This window comes from Anser anser (assembly GCF_964211835.1).
Source record: "Anser anser genome assembly, chromosome: 9".
Classification (NCBI taxonomy): domain Eukaryota; kingdom Metazoa; phylum Chordata; class Aves; order Anseriformes; family Anatidae; genus Anser; species Anser anser.
The window spans coordinates 27,176,806-27,203,117 of NC_139729.1; the positions used below are offsets into that span (position 1 = coordinate 27,176,806).

The window sequence follows — 26,312 nt, forward strand, 5'->3', positions numbered from 1 at the left end:
GCCGTTACGCACTTGCATCTTCAGAGAATGCAATGCTGCAACCCCATGCTAGCTAATAACATTACGGCCTCGACGCAAAAAAATCCATGAAAATCCATCCACGGGGCATGAAAATTACAGCTCCCCAGGAACACCAGGGTGGTTTTCCAATGAGAACTTTTCTTCAGACTTTGATGATCAGCACTTTATGAAAAAGTATATGAGAAAGAAATGCATTTTTTAATGTTTACTGAAAAATCTTCTTTTAAATTAAATTTGATTTCAATAGGAAAACCAGCATCCAGTCAGCCCGACACGTCTGCAATGAGGGAGAACTCAGGCTTGCAGAACATAATTGACCAGCGTGGAATTTTGCCAGGATACTAAGATAAACATAATTACTCTTATTACGAGTGTTAATTAATTGTTTGTGAACCCTAATAGTTGGCTGCTTGGTTTTATAGCTCGTTAGAAAGCCAACAATTCTATTAGCCACTGCTACCCAGCAGTCATGTTGGGATATTCATCCGTCATCACCGCAACTCTGAAACTAGGCCAGTGACAATCAGTAAAGAGTGAACTGCTGAAACCGAGCTCCAAGGAAACAAAAATATAGTGAAACCTAGTGAGTAGTTATTAACACCTCCTGGATAAAGGTTCCTTTGTTGTTTGTTTGTCTTTTAAGAGATCTTTGGTAGAAACATTTGCATAAAGAGCCACTGGATGGGGTTAACCAGCGCTGGTTATGAATTCCTGACCTTCCCATACACCGCCTGTGTCACGTCACCCAGCCGATCGTGTCATCGGTGACCTGCAGCAGCTCCACGGGCAGAGCTTCGCGTGGTAATGCGACGGCCGGGGCTTGGCCGGAGCTGCACCCGCGCCTGCTGGTGGTTATTGATTAACGCGCGGCCACGCAGCGCCTGCACGGCTGGCAGACAATAACTATATTCTCGCAGACCGCTGATGGGCTAAACAAGCTATTAATGACAGGCTGCTCTCCATCATTTCAAATGGACAGACTCTGCTGCTTGACCACAAGGACAAGCAGGTTATTGCCTTGAAATCTTATACAAAAGACACAAATAAGATCCCTCTGCTGAAGAAACCGCACTATGGCTCCACCGTTCATTTTTAGTTGAGCTACTAACAGAAAGCCGGACCTACTCTGAGCTGCAAACAGTTAACCTTCTACTCCAAGGCTTCTACAGTTTGTTAAAATTTGCTACTATAAAAAGGAATTATATAATATATATATTTGAAATATAATTCAGCAAGCAACAACCTAAGTTTTTGGAATACAAGACCAATTCTCCCGTATTTAGAACTTTGCAGTTCTTTTTCTTAGCTAGTGTAAAATAAAATAAAATAAAATAAAATGGTTCCGAGCAGACTTAGCTCTTGGCAGTCACCAGGGAGAGCAGCTGCGCCCCAGGCACGCTCAGGCAGCCCCACAGGACAACCCTTCCCCTGGTAGCAGCCCCCAGGGCAGCCCCCCCAGGAGGGTGTGCTCAGAAGGAATCCTCCACCGGGGAGCCGAGGTCCTGGCGCAGGCTGCCCCGAGGAGCCGGGGCTGCCCCGAACCTGCAGCACCCAACGCCAGGCTGGGGGGATTTGGGCAGCCTGAGCTGGGGGCAGGGGGCCCTGCCCATCCTTACGCACCGACACAGGAACAGCCACATGAACCTGCTGTGAAGTTCTCCGGTCTACAAAGAAACTAGCTTTTTATGAAAGTGTTTGTTTTTACACTGAAAGTATTCCCAAATAACAATTTGTAAAATGTCCGCCAATTTTTTGAAAACCAGTCATGTGTGCAGCGAGATGCTAGGTACCAGAACTGCTGCTGCTCCTGAAGCACACATAGGCAGCATAACTGGCTGCAGTCGAGTGAAAGGTGTCCATAAACCATAAATACGAGAACACACATCCCATTTTAAATAAAGGATTAAATAGCAGATTGCCCAATCAATATGAAAACTCTTCTCATTGTCAACTTTGGAGAAATGGGAGGAAAACCAGTTCTTTCCAGGTATTTGGACATGCAGTAATTTAAAGCGGAAGAACAAGAGCAATCATGGCTTAATTCTTCTGAGGAATATCCCTATAATTTACTGGAGCTTAAAGGGTCTTTGTGAACTTGTCTGACATAACGCTGAGATATAAAAGTTTCCAGTATGAATTCTCCCATCTGTGGGTATCTTGGGAAACTGTTAATTTCCTTGAGCACCCGTTCCCAGGACAGATTTTCTGAGATCACAAGGAAAAGGAAAAAAAAGTCTCAAGGACCTGGAGGTTTTTGAAAGATCTTTCACAGAAATACAAAGCAGCTAATGTATTTCATGAAGATGAAATTATTCAAACACACAGTGAGTTACCATGTCAAAGAACTTCAGGTTTCATTACTCTGCAGAGCTTCTTCCCAGTACATTTCCCCCCAAATCCCAGAGAAGCTCTGAACACGAGTGAACATTTTCCTGGTCCACCATCCCCTGCCCAGGCTACTGGAAAACCATAGAGCCTCTTCCTTCTGAACCTGCTGGTTCGAGGTGACATTATAAATCAGACCTGCAGCTTCAGCTACTGCAGCACTCCCAATTTAGAAAAAGTACCAGTCATGGTCATCTGTCAAGACTACAGCATCTTTATAATGCATTAGAAAAATTCTCTGAACCCATCAGATTACAACAACCTGACACCAGCAGAGGAATGAAACATTTAAAAAATTTATTTAAGAGATTCAACTAGCATGCAAGCTACCTATGAAACTAGCAAACAAGATTAATTTTAAGACTGCTCTTAGAACTATTCATAACATTCTGCTATTTATTCCACTTAGAGATTCAAAATACTAGTTTGCAATGGAACATTTAATATGCCACCATTATAAAAGGGAAACTGCTGACAACTGTGCCCGAATATACATCGTTTTCATCCTGCTGTTACTCCAAGAAGATATTGGTATACAAGCGCCTACAAATCATATTTCCCAAGTGATTCCCAAAATGGGAAGCAACAACAGAAAAGCAATGTTTTTCAAATGCTTGTGCAATACACTGCAATAAGATTTTATTTTAATAGCAGTATAGAACAGTATATATTATTTAGATATTGTATGAAAAATTAAACACGAATTTCAACACTTCTCCTGAGGTATTGAAATATACGTGCCATTAATAGTGAATATTTTGATTTAATGGGATTTAATAATCTGTTTAGATGAACTACTTAATGTTCAGATGATTGCTGATACTAACAGTCTAAGCTCAACGAGCTTCAGACTTGTGACAATATTGTTTTTTTTTCCAGTTTTGATCAACTGATTAGTTTTTAATGCTAAGTATGTCTTGCCATCACTTGTGGTTTGAATATGTTTACTTAAACCAAAAATATTTTGCATCTCAATTATTATTTTATACTGCAGCACTGAATGGAATTTAAGTTAATACATTATTCATAAAGCAAAGACAACAGAAAAAACAAAGCTGTGCACTTCTTTCAAAGACTTCAAATTACTAAAACATACCATATTTATGCATGCAATATTTGATTGTGTGTGTGTTTTCCTTTTTTTTTTTTTTATCACAAGTTTGTTGTTTTCAGATCAGGATATGCCAAAAATCCTACACCAAACAATTTTTGTTTATAATTAAGGCAATCATCAATCCAAGGATTGTAGTCCATTTTATTTCATCTCTACATCAAAAAAAGTAATTTAAAAAAATTAAAATTCCCTTGAAATGGTAAGATAAATGAAAATGTAAGTGCCTTCACATTATAACAGTAAGCTGACCCTCTGGGAAATGGTTGACTTTCTCAATTCAAGGTATTCAAAGCTCATTCAAAAGTGTTCATTTGGAATGCAGATATCAAAGATGATGCAAATGTTCAAGAGAAAATTAAAACTTACCAGATGTTCTAATCCAGCTTTGATGTTTCCAGGGTCCCTGTAACAGAAGAACAGAAGTTCTAAATAGTTGCTAAACCCTTGTCTACAACAATTTATGTTTCACTCAGAAACATGTCAAAGCCATGAAATTTCAAGTAAAATTTTCATTTTTAATATCTTAATCATTAAAATATTTATCAAGTATTGATTATTCAAGTGCATAATTACAGAATTATTTAGAACCTTAAATTTTACCTGCCTTAAAATTGCTATAAACTTTAGCAAAGCAAGAGAACACTCATTTAAAAAAAATAAAATTAAATTAAATATAATTATCCCACTACTGAATATTGAAATTATTAAAAGAAGACAGTGGTATTTATCAAATCCACATTAAATGGCTTTATGGTTCTGCTTTCTCACTACTTCAATAATAAAGTTTGTGAGAGTAATAAAATTGGTGGTTACTTCTCAAAAATGAGAAGTATTGTGGCATTAAGATAGCTGATAAGAGAAAAAAATGACTAAACTATCAAAAAAAAAAAGGAAAAGCAAAGAGAATTCAGGGTGCAACTTAAAACATCTTGCTACGTGCATACAGCGCAAGCTTGCCATCCTGGACCAACACAAACAGTTTGCCCAGTTTGACAAAGTTACCTGAAAAGTGTTAGATGTCTATGCTCTGCCACTTCAAAAATAAAAGAACAAAACAAGAAAAAAAGAAAAACAAATAATAAATCCCCTAAATCCCCAAGTCCCAAGCTACTAAACAAAGGAAGCTGGCTTCTGCTTTCTATCTGCTTCCAAAAATGTAACGGTATCTTTTGAGGAAGATGGGCTGTAACCATGCCAAACAAGGAGAAACTGTCCCCAGAAGTATTTCAAATAATCAGTTACTGAACTGTATAATGTAATGCAGATTTTATACTTATAATATTATTTTTTCAAGAAATTATTAACCTCTATCAAGCCACAGGATTAAAAACAACTATAGTCCTCTGAGACTGCAAACCATGGAAGGCTGAAATTCTGATCTCTTTAACACATAGTATGGGTTACGGAAAGCATAATATGAAGTTACACACAAAAAAGGGCTAAAGCATATTAAGTTTTATTATATACAGAGTAAGTCCATGTTCGATGGCACATTTTGCAGCCTTGCTGTGCTGTACTTCAGTCTTCTTACGTAAAAAGCTTTTATTTTTCAAAGCTTTTGAAAAAGTCTACACACTTTGCTCTACTTGAATATACCATGGATGAACCAGCAGAAAAGATGTACTTTTCTTACACCGTTATTTAGCATTTTTAAACAAGAAAAGATCAGTCCAGTCTGTACAATATTTAAAAAGGAACTGTCTTTCACATCTGTTTTGAGGTGCTAAATGGCCTTAAAGAAATTAACTACTTGGGAAGCATCCAAGAAGCTGATGTTAGGAGCTCCCAAGCAGTGGTATAAAACCTGCCCTACTTAGTGGTCTGTCTCCTCTGCTGTCCCTGTCATGACTTCATCAATACTGGTGCAACTCTTTCTGCCCTGTGCTGAAAGCAGGCTTAATTCAATTATAGGTCTCAAAACTGATAAAAATGGTCCTGAAGTGGAAAATGCGAAGAGATTATTGGCAAATGAATAAAGATTTGTATCGAACTAACACACAAGAGTACAGCGGGTTTTTTTTAATCATTCCCTGTCTTAAGTCTTCTGGGAACAGTGAGTTTCCCTTCCCCTCATGCAGCACATCGATTTCTGAATTAGACTGCAATATTAAATAATTAATATACTTGCCATGATTGATGTTTTGCATTAGTTGAATATTAGGTTATCAATCAAAATCCACTTGGTTTAATGTAATAATATTGAAAAAGTGTCACTGGCTGTTCATCCAATTTGTAGTTGAGGCAGCACAGATAGTAATATTGGTGTAACACAAGGCTCTAACGCAGGAAATGCAGTGGTTGAACATACATAAGGCAAACATTATCAAACTAACCAGGACAAGGTTGAGGTTGTCCTAAATAAACCTTGTGGCACCTGTCACTTTCAATGAAAACCTCTTTCCAGCCAGAGGCTGCCATGCATCAATCAGCAAAGACGCCTAGCGAAGCCACGGCATCATTTTATTTCTAGTTAAAAATAATTACCCAAATAAGATTCTTGTTAATACTATATTTCAAATATTGCTTTATGTAAAATCGCAACTGTTGATACAGCTCAGTCACCATGTGCTTCAAAGCATAAATGAACCTTCAATTTTTACTGAATACTTCAATCATTAATGCCATAAAACACTACAAATAAAAGGTAGTTACAGCTTTATGCACATCCAGTATTATAGTACTCTTAGAAAGAAAGGCTGTAAGAAAGTTATGTTAATTTAGTTTTCTTTATCAGGTGATAAAGTTTTACTAAACTAAAGTAAAAGTTGGCTTAATTTTGACTTTTTTTTTCCATCACGGAAGCTCTGTTATTATGTTTCCCCAGTATAGTCAAGAATTTGTGATGTAAATTACTAGTTCACATCCACATAGTTTACAATAATATATTAAAACCAGTAAGCATAATATTCAGGTTAATCCAAATGTTAAGTTTTGGTAACAGCAGTGGAAAAAATTGCAACTGCACTAAATTCGAATCATCGCCAGGAGGGACCTGCAACTAATTAGAAATTCAATTAAGCACGTGTAGGCAGCTTTTGGATTACTTAAAACTGTAATGGAGGTAACTAACTGGGATAGCGTTAACTTATTAGCACTAGTTCTTTTGACAGTAAACTAAACTAAAATATTCACTCGTGCTTGCTGAAAATCCTGATTTCGACCTGCATATCTATTCATGTTCATAATAGTAGGTTCAAATATGAAATTAACTGTTAATTAAGGAAACTGAATAATATGCAGTATCTCCAAAACACCCAAGTTTTAGCTATTCTAAGATAATTTAAGAGTTCCCAACTTTCTAATAAATGTATAACAGTTTCACGCAGGAATTGCAGAACTAAGGCTTGTTTTTGCACAACAGCTAAACCAACCACTGGGTGCATTTAGACACAGCACTTTGGAGCAAAGCACCTTCAAAAAGCTGTATTGTTAACATCATTCTACAATGCCAGTGATTTATTTTCCTACTATGAGGCTGCTTAAAACCAAAGAAATCTCGGAGAGACATTTTTAGCTATCACTAAAATAGTCAATTGAGCTCATTAGTAGGCCTGCGTTACATTCTTTAAAGCAACAAACTGACAAATAATTATGACAGCAGAGTTTACTCTGTGCTGCTATTCAGATTAGTAGCAAACTAGAAGGATCCTGCAATTTTTAAAATATTTATTTAACATGAAAACAAACCAGTTCATATTCTTCAGTTCTCAAGTTGTTATCAACTCATTCTCAAGACTTCCCTTGTATTCATAGTTAGTGATTTCCTTTGCCATCGTTTTTCGGTTAGAACCCCTAGGTCACAGGATAATTCTATGGATTACCTGTATCTGGGGATATTTTGGAGTAATTCCTAGTCACAGGACAGCCCCGGCAGCAGGGCCTCTGGAGGGCTGCAGTCCTTCCACCTGCTCACGGCAGGGCCAACTCTGAGGCCCATTTTACTGACTCCATGGCCCTGCTGGGAGGGCCTCTCCTTTTATCTAGTTCAAACGTCTCTTTTTTCATCTGTGCTGGTTCTCCTTCCTCCCACCAGACACGACTTGAGAAAGCCTGGCTCCGTCTCCTCAGCCCGGGTGGCGGCTGCCAGGCGCCCTCGCAGCCATCTCTTCTCCAGGTGCCCGGCCCGCGGCCTGCAGTCCCCTCACAGGGCAAGTGCTCCGGGCTCTCACCATCTTGGTGGCCTCTACGCCACTCTAAGCAGTCCTAACATCTGAATTAGCTCTTCAGAAGACAAATGAATAAATAAATCACCTCATCATTAGCAAGGCCTTTGGCAGAATCCCCTCCAGTTCCACAATATTAACTACAAACTGCAAAGAACAAGGTCAGACGCAGCAGTTCAGGTCGTGCTACACCACACTCTTTCATAAATGCCTTTTAATCCCTCTCTTCATGAATGACAAAGCGCTAGTGTTGATCAGGCAACATTGTCCTAAATTGTTGTAAAAAAATTATGATGGAGCCCCCTTCTAAAAATCCGTTGGATCACTCAACAAGCACATAATGCTTTCAATAATCTGTCAAGTATCATTTTAAATAAATCCCTTTTTTCTCCCAATATTTCTCTTCAGTGAAGAACTTTATAGTCTTCTTGAAATAACCTTGTGTTTTGCCGTTCTCTGTCGTTGTGTTAACATGCTTCTACTGCTTCCTCTCATTTAATGGTCTTCCCTACAGATCTTCCGCTGAGCAGCACATGCATCTGCTACTTTTCTTTTGCATGTTATCAATCCCAACTTGCATTCTACATAAACAACCTCAAAAGAAACAGCTGAAGTCTTCAGAGGTCTTCAGAGCTTCTTTATGAACATCAGCAGCCAACAATGTTAAATGCTTCAGACATGCATACAAGAAGAGTGTCTCGAACTAGTCTTGACTACCTACTCCACTGTAACCTGCACCTACCTTTACTCTTCACCTCATTAGTTACCATCATCATCTCCTCTCCTATCAACGAACTGTCAATTTCCAACTAATCTTGGAAGTCTAATGAACACTTAGCACCCTGTAAAACAGATTTGGCTACGGAATTTATTACACTAGCCCTGATTACTAAGTCAATATAGCATCACTGTTAATACTCCAAGTTCTGACTAAATTCCAGCACTTGCATAAAAAAAAAAAACACAAAGAAACAGAACACACTAAACCAACAAACAGCAACAGCAGCTGGTAACAACTTCCTTTCTCTCTCAGAATGTGCGAATCCCCCATCTAAAACTCCACTAACCTGTGACAAGACTGTTCCTTTCAGTGGCCGAAATTTTTTCAAAGCCTTTTTTCAAAGGCTTTCAATGGAAATCTCATGATTTCCCAGACCAGAGCTGAGCACTGCATATTCCTGGCAAGAAGAAAATTAGTTTTCCATGTGATTACACACTGTTTACTTCTACCCTGGGATATCCCAAGACAGAGGGCTGCTCCCTCAATTCTGCTTATTTTATGTTCAATCTTTGATGGATTTAATTTCCTCAGCCTTGAAGGCCTGTATGATCAGATTGAAGGTATTCCAAGTATCAAACATTAGAGCAGGAGGAATATTAGGAATAAGGCATTGTGTGCACACATACACACTCAATTGGTTGGCGGCCTGAAACGCACTTGTGGCCTTATCACTGTTTAGTGATGCATTTACACAAAGTTTTAAACCAGGTAATGTTCTGGAATAGCTTCACAGACTTTGTCAAGCTCACAAAACATGCCAGACATCAAGAGCAAAACAGTTATAGCCAGATCATGCCTTTGTCCAATTCCAGAAAAATCAAAGCCTGGAACAGGGAGAAAAACAAAGCCCAACACAAAACCGCCTACTATCAGAAATAACCAGAACAAATACATGTGATTATCACATTTGGATGCTGACTGTTCAGAAGGTACTACGTACTTGTTGCAGAGTCCTGAACGTGGTTTTTAGAAATTGATACCCCCATCATATTCCACTGAATTTTATAGGTTTTGTATTGTTGCGTTTTATGTAAAATTATAGGCTGATGTTTCCAAATCTGACTACAGACCATAAATACTTATTTCAGTAGGCTTTGAAAGACACAACAAAGGTTACTTAAAAACTAAGCCGTATGCCTGTCCTCTCCTCCGATACCATTTTTAAGAGTACAGTGCTGATCCTCCCAAGTGAATAGGTAAATCCAGACCTACAGACTTTCAGTGACAAGCTGGTCCAACACCACACCAGTGGTCTGGCAGAACTGCCAGTAAAGGCTACGTAACGCGTAGAAACAGAACTCCAGCAAATACTTCACTCTTCAACACTAGTAGTTAACATTTTCTGGGTTATAAAAGAAATCCTGAAAAGTAGGGTTTGTATTTTTGTAGCCCTAAGTGGAAATTACGTCAAAGGGAAATTACAAAAGACAAGAAGGGAAAACCATACAGGAAAGCCATTTCCTTCTGCCTCTCATACATAAAGATGAAGAAAAAAACCCTGACTTTTTGAAAGTAACCAAATGGCATATCCAAACAATACGACCAGTTAAACCTATGAACTAAAAAAAAAAAAGGATAAAGTTAAATAGATAATCTATTTATGCACTCAAAGTGCTTGAAAATAGAGAAGAAAATGATACAGCATGAAACAAAAGTCCTGTTGGCACTTCTGAGATACAAAACCTTTATGACCACTTGTGAAGCACAGTAATGAAAATCAAAATCCTTGAAATCTAGTACTTAAATAAGTTTAAAAAGAATCCATACTACATTCACCTCAAAGAGAATTCCTTGACAGCTGTAATGGATTTAAGAACTGTGGCTCCTTGAGTCTAAAAACTCTGTTTTGTTCCATTACTGGAAGATCTAACCAAACAAAAACACAATAGTGAAAATGATTTAGCAGTGCAATGCCAACATCAACAGAGGGTACAGGTGAGAGGAAAGATAGGGCAATAATCTGGCTGTTATTCTGACAGCACCAAGCATTCGGAAAAGCAGCATAATACATTACTGAGAATTTTCTTTTGCATGTGAGAGTTCAACAGGATGAGATATAGCTAAACTATTAACTTGCTGCTACTCTTCCTAAGTCTTTTGTGCACAGTAAACTCCCATCAAAAAGAGGGAATGCTTAGGAAGCCCTTCACTCTGACTGCTAGAAAAAGACATCTATGATATTTTTGAAGAAGCATGAATGTTGTTTTGCTCTTACTTAATATCACACCCAATGGTCTGGAATGATCCTGAAGTGTAAGGGCTTCAAAAGCTGATGTTATTGTGCTCAGTGGCTCCCCACTCCAGTCAACCAAAGAATTTATTTCACTCAGGAAAAATGGTAAGAAGTTTGGCCAATTACTAATAAATTTAAATATAATAAAGATTCAAGAAGATCATATGAAGGTCACTTATCAAAAGCAGGAAGAAAAGCAGGAGTCACCCCCACACACCAACACATACAGAATAACTTGGAACTGCTGAAGAACTCAGATGAATATAATGCAAGCTAAATTGAATCATGCTAAAACCAGGGACTTTAAATAGGACACAAGGTGAAACAATTTCCATAATATGTTATCCTAGAGAAAAGAAAAATCAGTACCCAAGAGACCTTATCAAATATTCAAGAGGGAAAATATATATAACCCTGTCTCACAGAGTAAAATTCAAGATTTTATGCAATTGAAATAAACACTGAAACTAAACAGAGGAAGAAAAAACAAAATATAGCGTTGATAGCATCAATATTTTCAAATAGAACCTACAAAAAAAGCCTTTTTCTCCGTAAGTATTTCACAGATAAATGCGAGCCAAAATAACTACCCAAAAAAGCTCCCAGTTTGGTTTCAGTAAGACTTCAGATCAGATATAAAAATCTTATAAACTATCAAAGCAGATTTCTTTATCCCAGTTGCCAGTTCAAGCAATTCCTCAGATAAACCTGGAAATTCAAAGGACCTCATAATTTGCAAGTCCTTGGAGTTTTTATACATGTATGTGGGGGGGAGATTGTTTTGGTTTGGATGCTGTTGGTCTTTTTTCCCCTCTCCCTATTCAGTGCACAAGGTTCCCTTCCCAAAGAGTAAAACCTTGTTAATCAAGGTTTGAATTCCCAGCAAACACGAGCAATTAAGCTTCAGACTTTGGAGCATCACTGTCTCTGTTCACCAGATTATTTGGTAGTTTTAAATAAATTAGACATCTTTGGCCTGCTTTACCTTTTCTGTAATATTATTTAGTAGATATTCAATTAAAACACATCCTGTAGGTGAAAGTGTATGAAAACAGTTCACTAATGGACGTTAGTAGTAGTAGGAATTGTTGCTAATTAGTCTCAAAGTACAAAACAGATTACAAAAGTAGCAAAAAGCACAGCGCTGTAAATGCACAGAACACTGCACTGAATATTAAACAAAGCAGAGCAAGTTTTAATGCTGGTAAGCATAACTATAGTAAAAACTCTCTGGACTAGTAAAGAGTGTTACAGGTTAATGAGGAACATATAAAGAGTGCACAATAATTATCATACTGAACACCTTACCATCTGTGTTTGGATGACTGCAGAATATAAACACAGTTTATCAGCATTAAGTCTGAAACTAATTACACATGCATTTCTATTAGCATACTTTAAGGATAAATATTTTAACTGTTAGATTTTCTTCAACTGCACTCAACTCTCAGTGTTGAAGAACATTAAATTTAAGTGTAAAGCAGTGAGAAAATTTAAACATTCTAAACACTAAAACAATTTGAGTACAATCAATTTTCCATTTTCTGAAAGCTTCTAAATCCTCCTCATTCACCCAATTACTACTGTACTTAACCTAATGAAATTTTATTCTGCAGGAACAATGCTATTCTTAAACAAATTTTTGAAAAATATAAGATTAAAAACTTCTACACAAAGAATAAACTCCTAGAGAAAAGATGCAAATAAAATTACTATCATAATCTTTTGTTTTTTATTTGCAAGTATAAAACTGAAGAGAAACAAAAGCATGGAACATAGCATCTGTCATATCAGAATATAAAAAGATGATCCTGGCACAAAATGAAAAAGCTCTAATTCATTTGCAAATCAAGCCTGCCAGTTCTATTTCAAGCTGGCGGTAACTGTCAAGAGTTAACAAGATAATCACTTTCAATCCTGCCTTCAATGGTACATTACACTGTTATTCCATTCAATAAGGCCGTTCTTTGGGGCACTAGATGAATGGTTTTCATTTCTAACTCACACAAAAAGTTGCAAAAAAAATCCATGGGGCTTAAGAAAGAAATCCCTTTATGGGCATTTATCTGCCGGCACTTGCTTTTAGGCAAAATGAGATATTTGGATACATTGGTGTCCATTCACTTCCTCTATTCCTTCAGGCCCTCAGTCTGCTGATAGAAAAAAAAAAAAAAAAAAGGAAAGAAAAAGCACCACACAAGGAAACCTCAAGCCCGTTTCATTTTTTTATACTATCTCTGCGCATTAAACAAGTTCTGTAATATCTTTTGTAAATGCTACAAGTACGCACAGCTCACTACACCACACTGAAGTCACGTCGTATTTGAATAGATCCATCGTTGTTTAACTTCATTATAAACTGCACAAAATGTAGTGAATGCTCATGAAAATTGTGCTTAAGGAAACAATAAGCAGGTTTTTCATTAAATGTTTAATAAAAATAAAGTTAACAATTAAGGGCACTCTTCCTATGAAACAAGTTAACATGGAATTTTGTCCATATAATTACTTATACTTTGGTTTTGAAGATTCTGTATTATGCATTCATCCCAAATGGATGAGGTCTTCTAGGTTAAAAAAACCAAAACTATATTAAGTATTTAAAACTTACTTGCTGGCCGACAACTTTCTACTCATCTCAAAAACAAACAAACCAAAAAAACTTCCTGCTTTCGCTCATTGCTCCAAACCCACGCTATAAGATACGACCTGCCTGTTAAGGTTGTTTTGTACAGATATGCATTCTATTACTCAATATTTTAAAGTGACTATCTTCTATACTAACTTCAGAAACAAATCACTAAGTTTTTTGTTTTGTTTTTAAATAATGCTTATTTCTCTCAGTTCACAGGAAATAAACAACTAAACAAAAACAACAAAAACACACTAATATCTATATTTAATATCTTTACTGAATTAAGCTTGTCCAGCCTTGGGTCTCTTACCCATAGTCAATGCCAACAAGTTCACAACCAATACCCATCTGTAAATACAGGTTACTTAATTTTTTTTAATAACCAAAAATATTTTTCCTGAAGCTGAGGGACCCATCTCTTAGTCACTTCCTATGCTATGTGCATACCTTAAGGAACTTTTTTGGATCGTCTTCATACGCCATCACTACAAGTCAGACAACTTTTTCCTTACACCCCCCGTGCAAATGCTTTGTTACAGGAAATGTTTCTGTTCTGGGAAATCTGAACACCTCAAGTTAATGGTGGAGGCGCAAGTTTGGCTTTGCTCTTTGCACCTCAGAAATTTCTTCAGAGCTTCTGAACGGAGAGGTGTTCTTATAGTTAAGAAATACTGCAACAAACCCAAAACTCCGTGCCTGGATTTACGCCGCACAAGAACACAGGCCTTTCACGGCCCTATGGCCCCTATTCCTTGCAAAGAAAGAACATCAAATAAGGATAAATTAAAAGTTCACACACTTTGGAAAGATCTTGAAAGAGCACGAGACATTGCTCTTTCTTAGAACACAACTTGAACACAAGCGAACAGATGGATTTTAAACTGCAGGTCGTCCCCCCACTAATTTTATGCAAGGCTAATTCATTCCCCCCCAAAACAAGAGCCTGCCACAGAATTCTGTGATCTGCTCCTCTCTGTTTTCCTTCCCCTCTAACCAGCAGTGGTTTGACCCCGTTACTGTTCAAAAACAACCAGATAAAAAAAAAAAAGAAAAGACAGCATTCAGAGGAAAAGTTAAGATGTGCGGCACAGTAATTTTTCAGGAAAGGTAGGTGTTTGTCTCTAGCCTTCAAAACTGATTGGTTTCCATGGATTAGAAGACAAGGATGAGCCAACAGTCCTAGGCCTCATGCACTCGAAGCCAAAAGGCTGAGACAAGGTAGGTTTTCACATTTCCGTTCTTATGGAGGACGCACGCAGCACTTTGCAGCCACGGTCAGCTCGCTGCGACCCACAAAGTGCCACTTTGCTGCAATTCTGCAGCTCGTGACGGCACTCGATCCAATTTTAGCTCACTAAAACCTCACGCTTTTTTAAGCATCACTGTTGGGAGGTATAAAAATCCGATTTGTAAATGCTTTCTCACTATTTCTTTTTGTGTCCCCGCAGTTTGATTTCGTCCTTTTCATGTGGCCTGAATTTATCTCCCTCATGAGCACGGGGGCATATTCTGAATATATTCTATGCAGAGTACGTTTCACTGTCAGGTGGGCCACAGGTTCTCACTCCTATACGAGGTGAAGACTTTCTTATCTTAAGAAAAGCAGAACTACTTGATCTCAGATACTTGGTTTCTGTCACCCCAACTACTTCAGCTAACACGGCCTGTACCACTTCTGGTCACAAGAGGCCTGAGTTTCAAACTGTATTTCACAATTAGTTTGTTTCTATTACACTTTAACGTAGCCCTAAAGAAAGCCTCTGAAAGTCTCCTGTTGGCCTACGATGGGCACCCCAAGCAGTCTGAGCATGTGCTGAGCTGTAGGAGAAAGCCAGGCGACGTCGAACTGTGTTGCAAGACAAACTTTCAGAAGTTGTAAGGTTGAGCATGAGCTGTGCAAGCTCAATAGGAAATTAATTCCTTGGCCACAAATGAATAGATCATACTTCATCAAAATTGAAAAAATAAAAACTGATTGCAAATCTCACACATCTTGAAAATTAATGGAAAGGTAATAATAATAAAAACAACCAAACAACCAAAAACTCCGGTTAATTGAAGCTCATGAAGAAAAAGACTTGCACGAAGAGCAGCTCGACAGAGATCACTAAACCAGCCCCATTTACAGCCATTTCCCCTTTGACACTGTTTTTACAGTATTCAGTCCAAAACAACGCTGACTCCATGTATGCTAACAAGTCACCAGTGATTGTAAAAGCACTTTAAAATCCATGTAATAGCAAGGACAAGAACTTGAAGGATATTTTGAAGATAATATTTCAGTATTTGAGAATAAAGTGCTTCAGAGCTGTGAAGAACCCTGCCTGTCAGCACCAGTCACAGTGGATTTGTACCTGATGCAGCTACTTCAAGCCTGCCGAGAACAGGCTAATTTCCTTCAATTAACTGCCAAGGCTAATAGTCCGCCTGATTCCAAGAGCAATTAACTCTCTGATAATTCAACAGCAGAACTAGACAACTAACACTAATAGGCCTCTATTTTGCTATTTGTTATTTCGTTCTCCGGCATTTGTAATGGTCTTTGACTATATAATTTACAAGTCTGTTATTATTTGAGAATATTAATCAATGCTGAAATTGCTTTTGGTCTTGTGCATATTACACGTCTACTTCCTAGAGAAAAACTAACGGATGTGTTCGGGACATTGCTGTGCCTGGGCTGAAAGCACTGACGCTGCCAAGAGTTGGATGCCCAAAGCATCATGGTGAGTTAAGTACATAGGAAAGTTTATTTGATCTGCAAGTTCTAGTAAATCATAATTTGTATTTTTTGTAGAAAATTTCACATCTCAGAAGAAGAAAACATGTTGAGTTCTGTTATCTAAACACCTCACGGTGGTTGGGTTGGCCCCAAACCTCCTCAAGGCACCACGCTCCAAGTGTTCTCTATTTTACCACATCACAAGGGTCTTATTCATCTTACCCTCCAAAATGCCTGGTTTCATTAATGTGCTTTTAGCCTTTTACTAGCATCAAAGAACAGAACACCGTCGATCTCATTCAGCGTGTGCCACATGCAGCACTTCACAGGGAAGGCCCTCAGTGGAAACAGCACCTCTGGCCTCGCAGGACGGAGCAAACCGCCGCAAAGTGGCCAGCCAAGGTCTGGACCAGAAGTCTTGCTGGGCATTTTGTATTTTGGCATTCCTTCAATGAAATTAAAATAATTAGTATTGCAAGCTACTGATTTATCACCAAGTGGACCAAAATTAGACAGAAAAGACAAAAAATATAAAACGTCTCGTTCTACAGCCAAGATTTCCCTCAAAGGTTGTTTTTCTAATATGAAGCCAAGAGATTCCTGACAAAATTAAACGCCATAAACATGGCAGTTTCTAAGGAAACTTGGATCTTAAGCAATTTGGAGCTTAGATATTAAAACCAGCACTTCCTATTGTAACTTCAAATATTCTGAAAAGGAGCGCAGAGGTAAGGCCTTCTACATAAACGACTTACGAACAAATTAGCAGTCAGATCCTGCAGCAGCAGGGGTTTCAGGGGGATCACAGCCCCTACAGGAAGACCTGGCAATGTGGATGATCTTGCTGACAAACTGAGTGAGCACTCCTGATGAAAGGCATTTCTAACCTTCAAAAAAAACCCGCAAAAATAAAATAACCTCAAGTTAACAAACCTAACTAACAGACAGCAGCTACACATCACCAAGTCAGGGTGCTGACAAAGCCCGCTTTAAGCTTTCAGCAACACCGTTCTCGTCTTCTCTGGGGGAGCGAGTTGGAGGTGGCTGTTTGTCCATAGAAGACCTTAATCCTGCACTTTTAGCTTAATATATTTCTAGATTAATAATCTTTACAGCAAAGTGAGCTCCGGGTGGTGGCCTCAGACATCTCAGAGCTGGCTGCCCTTGCGCGAGATCCAAGCCTTTGTATTCTTTCAAAGCAAGAGCAGATACCTTCGCTGACAGAAATTTTTTACTACTGCAACTAAGGATTTTTCTCTACTTCTTCATAATGCTGTTCATATTTGTCTTATTTCATGCTTTTAATGAATATTTTACCAGTACAAAACAACCTTATTTGTGATGTCATGGCACACCAACACAAACCATTTATCCAGAAGCCGTTTCCAAAACTTTCTGAATTTCAGGGATTCCTGCTTTCCTTGTTGCTACAAAACACATTGCATGTCATCACTACCCTAAAGATTCCTGCAATACTTTACTAATGTGATGTCTTTGGTAAGTATTTTCATGCTGAAGTTTTATTAGAATATGTAATGCTGTAATTAGAAATGCAGTAACACTGACGTTCCTATCAAAGATCTTCAAGCAAGCAATAAAGCCATGTGTGAATACATGCTCCGTGTTCTCTGACCATAGAAATCTTCTGGCCATAGAACCAAAGTACTTCACCTCTGCAGACCTTTATATGATAAAAGTTCTGCTTTGCAAATTTAACCAGTTAAATAACCAGTGGAGTATCTGACCTCTGAAAGAGTCTCAATTCCGGCTTAAGACAAAAGCCCTTACACCAAATTTAGAATACGGAATGACTGAGCAGTCTGATGTACTGATCTACAGAAACAGCATACTGAAATTGCTGAAAAAAAAAAATCTAGTATATTGGCTCTTTTCCTAGGTTTTCAGTTTTGGCTGAAAGTTGCAATCACAATAAACAAAATTGCTATGTCTTGCACAGAAGTGCCAATACCCAACGTCCCCAGAAACTGAAACTGGAACCACTCCAAGCAATCAAGCACACTCATGAAACAATGGTCAGAGCTGAGTGGACTTCAACACAATGGCACGACAGGATAAGCCACCTACTTAGCTTTCTGTTCAAGCAAGATATTGGAGAGTTATGTGAACATTTGCACAGAATAATTTTTAAAAACAATTCAATATGTTGTTCTCACAGCATATATATATATATATATATACACACACACACACACACACATATATATATACACCTCCTTCCTCTGGTCATTGTGGCTTTTAGTCAACCAGATCAGCCTACAGGGTTCGCACTTGCACAGGTAACTGGCACACCGATACCAACAGCAGGTAATATAAACAAAAGAAAATGGAAAAATCAACTGAAATGGAAAATCAACTGAAGAAATTTAAAAATAAAGTTGAAAACCTTGTACTTACATGCATCAGAGGGAAAAGTAATTAACTACGCATATTTTTGTCTAAAACCAGAAAGAAATGTAGCGCAATCAACACCTAGGGTGAACAAAAACGTTTAACCTGCACAGAAAATGGGGCGAATCCTTTCAGTCATGGACAAACATTTGCAAACCGCCTGATTTCTGGAATTTAAGATGTGCTCTTTTTCTTGTACATCTATAATAATGTCCATTGCACAAACCAACACAAAAGTTAGCGGTACAATGTCCAGTCCCTACACACATGACATACCCTAGCACATATTGCCTGGTGTACAAAAGCATAAAACTGGAATTCTTACATGCCTTCCCTTTGCCTCTTCTGTGTATGGCACTTACGTCATTCATCACGACTAACGAGGAAGGCTGAAATTAGCACTCTCCAGAGCATCCATACCCTAGCAGGATGTCAGCAGATGTGATTGCTGAATGACAAAAAGCCAAGCGCTGAGAAATATTTCAGAATACTGTAATAGCCCAGCACCAGGTAGATTCTTAAATTAAAACACAGACCCCAAAGTTACAGCCAAGGGAATTCACTATCCCTTGAACATGGAATTGATCTGAATGCAATTACTTCACTCTTTTAGCTCCATTCGACTTTGAACTAAACATCAATTAGTGCACAAACATAATACTGCAAGATCTGTTAACTCCAATACTGACTTTTCCATAAAAGATCTAAAGCAAATTTATTGGCCTTCATTTAATAGCTTTCAGCAATCACAAATATCACACATGAAAGCGCAAATTCATTTTCTGATGGTCACTTAAACCTTTAATTCTCATGATAAAACTCCCTCAGTCTTAGTTTTAAACCCCCTAAATTAGCAAACAAGACACCACATAATATATGCTATAAGCATAGGTCTTCTCTGAAAAGCTGGGACCTTCAAGTGCTTCAGCTGCGATACACGCCATTGAGCCATGGCCAATATAAGCTAATTTGAATAATCAATATGACAACCTTATTTTTCTAATGCAAACAGGATTGATACAGTAAGGTGTCTCACTGCCACATCACAGTCATGGCCTCTTTTAACCCCTAATTAGATTTAGGCGATTATCCCTGCTCTTCCTTACAAGTGTACAGCCCGGATAAGAGATGACAAAAGCTATCTGCCACTTACTCAGCCTTTGCAGACTGCAGGTTATCCAGGGAGATACAGGGTAAGATCAGCAAACAATTGTTATTCATATCATCTCCAGTTTTAAGATAGTCACAGTTTTCCATACATGCTAAGTGAAAATAGCCCAGAGCATTAGGTAAATGTAAAACGCTTAAGAACATCAGGGTTACACAGATGGAAATTCAAGGTGATGTTAGGGAATTAATTCAAATTGGTTATCACAAAGAAAACTATCTAGCAACGATTTTCTTTTTCAGACAGGAGATACTGAGTTTTCAACAGATTGGTGCTCATTGTTTATTTGTGTGAGCATTTTACATGGATATTGCTAAAAGTCAAACTTCCAAACAGCAATCCCAATAGAATTACATAGCTAAACAAAGTACTAAGAGACAGAGAAGATCTATTACAGAAATGTAATCACATTTCATTTACAAGAGCTCTTATCTCAAGCACTTAAACATAAAATTTAAACAGTTTTCCATTTTATTGTACTCAGTATTTGAGCTAATAAGATATAAAAGTATAATCATGTTAGCAACATTTCTATTGCATTACATAAACACAGTCCTAGATTAAAGGCAGACCAGGAAACAGAAAGCATGATGTTGCATATAAAACTGAACGCATTTTGCCTGGCAGAAATAAATATCACTGGCATCACGTGTGAAAATTGCCATGCTAAAAGTAGATCACATGTTCACATAACGTCTATTCCCACACTGACTGAAAAAAAAGTGCTCCCGTAGGGATTATTCATACATGAACATGTTTAACATGCTTTGGTGACCACAAGAGAAGTCTTCCCCTGCAGCATGGTTCTCTTAGCAGGCTATACAAGGACAGGTCTGCAAGGACCATGTGTCCAAGTCAGGTGTAACCCACTCATGGCTGGAGGAAAATTTCTTTTTTTTTTTTTTTTAAATATTGTATATACTGTGATTAAATAACCCTTATCCACAACACCTTATCAAGATATAGCAGACTACCATGCAGTCTCTGCATCGCATCTTTGGGTTTATTTCCCATCGAAGCCTCACTGCTCGGTTTCTGCTCCTTCCCAGCCCACGTGCTGTGCAGGAGAAGCAGCAAGATGCTTCCACCTCCTCGCTCACCTCGCGAGAATCTGCCTTGACGTTGACAAAACTGAACATAACGCTCACCTCCTTTATGCCACAGACGTGGAACAATACCCATCCCACTTCAACTTGTGAGAAAATCTGTTTCAAGAGAATCTTATTTGAATCTCATTCTTTAAATTTCTCACTAACTTGAAGAAAAACTAAACACTGTATTCTCTAAGTGTTTTCTATGGGTTGGATAAAAACAGTTGGTAAAAATGGTTTGATACAGAGAAGAGAGCATGAGAAGTTGTTCCTGTTTTCTTAATTTTCTCACTGGATTGCTTTGCTTTCTCAAAAAAAAAAATCCTATGATAACGTGGATTTTTTTTTGTGTTTGCTAATACAATTACCAGTTACATAAACATTGAGTTTTTCTGTAATGGAATTTGCAACTTAACCTTAGGAAGAGACAGTAAGCAAAGACCATCCGCTGTAACAGGACTGTTCACTGCAGAAATGCCTTCAGTCTCACAAATATCCCAAAGAGCACAAAAGAGCTGCAGAAAAGACACTCGGTGCCTGTCGCTCACTGGAGTCAAGTGGACAACTACACAAACATACAATTCCAAGCATCTACCATCTAGATCTAAACATCTAACATCAATTATTTCAGTTATTAGAGCATAAATGCTTTAAAAATAAAAAGAAAAAAAAAAACAGAAAAAAACCTAGCACATTTATTAAAATACAAAAAGATTCGAGTTACTCCTGGTAGATGGAGTGCACATTTCCTGTTCCCCATGTTCTTTTCTCCTTCCCTTCCTCTCTGTACCTGCCCACCAGTGAAAAGGAATGGAAGGTAGGCTTTGCATTGCAAGGAGAGGCTGCCAAGCAGCAAGAGCTTAAATGCCGCAGTGAAAGCTAGAATATCTCAGTCCAGACTTGTACGGAATGGGAAAGGAGAAACAACAGAGAAAAGTAGATGGGAAGAGAAAAACATTTTCAAGTTCTTAACATGCCGCAGTGCGGAACTTTCAGCATAACGCTTCTGTGATGTTTTCTCATTTTTAAATTGTGCTTTATTCTGTACTTTATTGAAAATAACTGAGCAAAACCTTCAGTGTTTCCCATTAATCTTGGTACAGCTATTTCTCAAAAGGAGAGATGTATTTTATAACCTTTAAAGTTAATGGAAGTCACTTTCAACAAGCTCTGGAGCTTAAAGCTTATTTTGTTTTTTTAAACAAATTAATTGGTGGATTTGACTCTTTTGTCCTCATCTATACAAAACATATCTTGACCTTTTAAGTAAGATTTAATGTCTTCCACTACATATAAGCCCCTACCTTCTACTCCATCTTCATGTTCACAGAACATCCTGACTTACAGAGGAACAGCCAGAAATTAATTACAAGTAGAAACTAATGCTACAGTGCTATCTAGAATTTCAAACCAAGAAAATTACAGAACAAAACCAAGATTTTTTTTTTTTTTTTTTTTTTTACAAGCCCTATCACTCCTGCCCTCCTCAGAAGCTGAGCATTGGAAGCATTTTCCAATCCTACTCTGATAAACATTGTCCTATTACATTGTATGTATTTCTTTAATATTTTTCAAAGCACAGAGCAATACCCACCTGACAAGAATCAATAGGAAAAAAACCTTTTCTCTCTTTGACAGTGTGATCCCATTAAGTAGCCTTAAGAGATTCTGATTGGAGCAGAATAGTCAGACCTTCCTGATCAATTCCTTAATCCATTTTGAGAAAATATACTGATCTTGCTTTTTCCGATTTCAGTCTAGGAAAAAAAAAAATCCCACCATAACTCACCATTAAATAGGCCTTGTCTTATGAGAACTTCAGCAGCTGGAAGCAGATGAAGAGCAAGTCAGAATCCAGGAGAATCACCAGGACATCTAACATGCTTCCTCTGGGTCTTTCCATTTCTACCCTGAAAGTCACTCAAAGCACTTCCCAGCCTTGTCCTTCATGGATCTTTAAAGATGTTGCTTTCAACATTATAAATAATGCATAAATCATGACCTGAAATGGAAACGATTCCAAGATCTTTTTCCTCCAGAAAAACTTCAGTTCACTAGGTTATTGCTAGGGCTGCCATAACCTATGAAAAAAAGGGAATAAAACCAACACGATGCTGAAGTATCGTCACAGTAAAATGGGGTGCAGGCTGGAGATAATACACTCTAAGTGCTGGTGGATTCTGCTGCAGAACTGAAGATGTTTTATTCCAAGACTGGAAGAGTCATTAAGAGCTTGTGCACGTGCTGTATTATGATCTCTCTGACTGGAATTAGACCTGGAGAAATTCAGCAGATAGGCTCAAATGGAAGATTTGCGTTGGGCAGTCTCCTCTACTGGAAGGCCTGAAAACCTCCCCACTTTAACAGAAACTTATTCTAGTGTAATGGTGTTAAAGTAGAAAAACATGCTCTGCTTTCATCCCTAGCGGTGCCCAACTCAACTCATCCAAGGAGAATTACCCTACCAGCTCTTACACCGTCCTGGATCCTGACAGGAGGTCACCCACCAAGGACAGGTCACTGGCGGCATCATCTGGAATATATGCACACAGAAATTAGCTCGTGACACTTTCAGGCTCGATTGCAAGGGATCCCAAGTGCCTGATGCTTTAGGCCTTTCCCCTCTGCAAGCAGCTGCTGCTTCAGGCCCTCTCCTACGGCAGCAGGCGAATAACGGCAACGAAGGAAACAGAAGCATCCAAATGGTTGAGCGTTCCCGTTTCGCTTGCAGGTTAGGAGAAACAATAATGCAAAGGATTACCATTTAAAATAATGAAATAAATAACAAATAAATTGTGAACTTCCCAAAACACGTACCTGTGACCTTGAGGTCTCTTTAGCAACACAGACTGAATGTTTAACAGGCCACAAGCCCTGCCTTGAAGCGAAGAACACTGTAGAACTCTATTTTTTGGTTTTCTTCTATTTTATTTAGTAACTGAGGCTAAGACTCCCGCAGTAACAAAAAGACCAGGCAGATCTCCAAACGCAGCTCTTGCCTCCACATCCAGTGGGGGACACAAGAAGAGGAAGGACAGGGAATGAAGGGCTGACGGCCACTGCGTAAGAGCACCTTGCCCAGCGCAGAACCAGGAGCTGCCAAGGATGACACGAGACTGCGAAGTAGATCCTTACTCTTTCCAGCTTTTTAACCAGATGTAACACGAGTCTGCTACTTGTGCAAACGTGTCAAAATCTACAACAAGTTTGTCTTCTGCTTCTTTATAAAATAATCCTTAACCACACAAATAATTGCTTTGATAAATTCTTTAAAGAATTTCATTACCAAAGCTTGTTAATACATTAATGTTCCCAATTTTTTTCCTCGTTCTATATTTCAGATTACTTAACTACTTCTTTACTACTTAAATTTTTGATATACTTCTACAACTCAAAAAAAAAAAAAAAAACAAAGATGCAAGATTAGACTACTATTAGAAATACTTTTTTTTAACCAAAATGTTCCTTCTTCCCTTGCTAATATAACAAACAGATGGTTTATATTGTCTACAGCAGGTAAGTCCAACTACAGAAAAAAAATCATTATCAAAAAAAAAAGGTGAAAGCAGTGAGAATTTAATTACATTTTATTTTACACTAAAATGTCTTTTTTTTTTTTCAGTGACTTGTTTGCTTGCTCAGAGGAAGCAGTGCTTGCGTGTGGTTTTTTGGTTTTTTAACCTAAATGATTGCTTGGGACTCCTCTGCTTTAGTTCCGTGATAGCAAGACACTGGGTGTACGGTTAGGTGATTACTGTATCTCTGCAGTTCAGTATCTGCAGGGTGTCTGAATGCCACTAACTACTTAAACCCAGTAAAGAGATTACAGCTCACACTAACTGGATTTTCACAGCTCCGTATCATTCAGTTTGGATTCCTCATACACAGATTAAGAGAGTCCATTAAAACAATAGTCAGCTGCTCTCAGAGTGCAGGGTGCCTTGGTTAAAAAAAAAAAAGAGCCACATGTTTACATTCAGAGAGAACGTGCGTGTGTACACGCGTGTACATGAAATATTCTTTCAGAACGAATACTCTCTATTTAGGGAATTATTCAATTTCAAAAACAAAGATAATGCAAATTATGTAGTTATAAAAGGACAATCATGGTGGTTGGCAGTTTTAAGGACTGCATAGTTTTGAAAATTTTAAACAGCTTAAAGTAATGTGTGTCTTTGAAGATATTGCCTTCAAATGGATTCCAAAATCTACTTCTGTAAATGCAGAGAAATAGCATGTCCTCATAGTACATGAATCGAGCAGGGAAGCTAATTTAACAAGCATCTCTAACTGATCATCTCAACTATAAACCTAGAACACAAAATCTGTATTTTGTACTTCCTACCACTACAAAGTTGATTTTTTCTTTTCTTCTTTAGAAGCATTAGAAAGTGCAAAAGTGACAGAGATTCACTTACGAACAGTCCTTTTGATTGTTAATGGAGGTATCCTGGCCACAGGAGAAGAGTGTGGGGATTTCCACGCTTACAAATATATTTCTAATATGAAAATACTAAAAGGAGGAAGGATGGGACCCTACAGTTCAGAGCATGAATAACAAATTTCACTTGGTGAATGCTTACTTCTTCCAGCATTTCCTAAGTATTTGCAATAAACAAATAACGGTACCACACAGTTGCTTACAATCTAGCTCAAGATAAATTAAAGAACAAATTAAAATGAAACAGTTACTCTGTGAGTAAAAACTATTGACTTTCTGGACCTAGTTGTTCACCGAAATCTTCTGGACAGATGTGCTCCACAGCTTACACACGTGTGCTCTCTCCTCGAGTTCACGCAGCATTTTAGAGACGTCTGTTAGTGAAAGGAAAAGAAATACCAGATGGTGCTGTCTCAATATCACAGCCCATTAAATAAATGACCATCCTTTTTAGACTTAAAAGAGGATTCTTAGCAAACCAAAAGAAAAACAAGCCCAAAGCAGTCCAAACAACAATAGCAACAAATCCAGGTCAAAGGCAAGTGACCCCAGAGCTACCCCGGGCACACGGACATCTCTTTCCTTTTCAGGGGGAAACTCCTGCTCTGCTTCCCATTAGCCTTTGGCTGGCTTCCTCGAGAGGAAATTGTCCTCATTTGGCCTTTCAGCTGGGTCCTTCTCACCATCTTCTGCCAACAAACCTAATGAATTCATTTCTCTAGAGTCTCTAACAAGTTTGTAGGTGCCACCAGCACCCCGTGTCCTGGAGCACCTGGATGGGAGAGTCCAAGTTATTTAATTCCTTTTTTCACTCAGAAAATAGCAATTCTGAAAGGGTAAGTTACGAAACCTATATGCATAAAACAGATCTCAAGGAAGCACCATGCTTACACAGTAAATAATTACACCTTCAGTTATTTATATGTTTGCATCCTGCCTATACGTAGTACGAGGCATTTGTAACCAGCCAGTACTGTGCTTTAAGCATTTTACCGTATGTAGTCACTGCAAAACCACTCTAGTCTATGACCTTTATTGGTAAATTATGAACGAAGACTAAGTACACACTCTCTAAATTTCTAGGTCAGAATCCTGTTAGGAGAACTAGCAAGGCAGCACCAGGACCCATCGCTGAGAAGTCTCCAGCAC

At 38.2% G+C, this 26,312-nt stretch overlaps 1 protein-coding gene across 6 annotated transcripts in view; it reads right to left on the reverse strand.

Moving 5' to 3' along the window:
* RSRC1 (arginine and serine rich coiled-coil 1) overlaps positions 1-26,312 on the reverse strand; it is a 145,184-nt gene that overhangs the window by 73,509 nt on the left and 45,363 nt on the right. For all 6 annotated transcript variants that reach the window (XM_083848076.1, XM_083848072.1, XM_083848074.1 and 3 more), the window contains one exon: positions 3,887-3,923. In XM_083848076.1, coding sequence (XP_083704202.1) covers positions 3,887-3,923 — 37 coding nt within the window. The remainder of the gene's footprint in view (positions 1-3,886; positions 3,924-26,312) is intronic.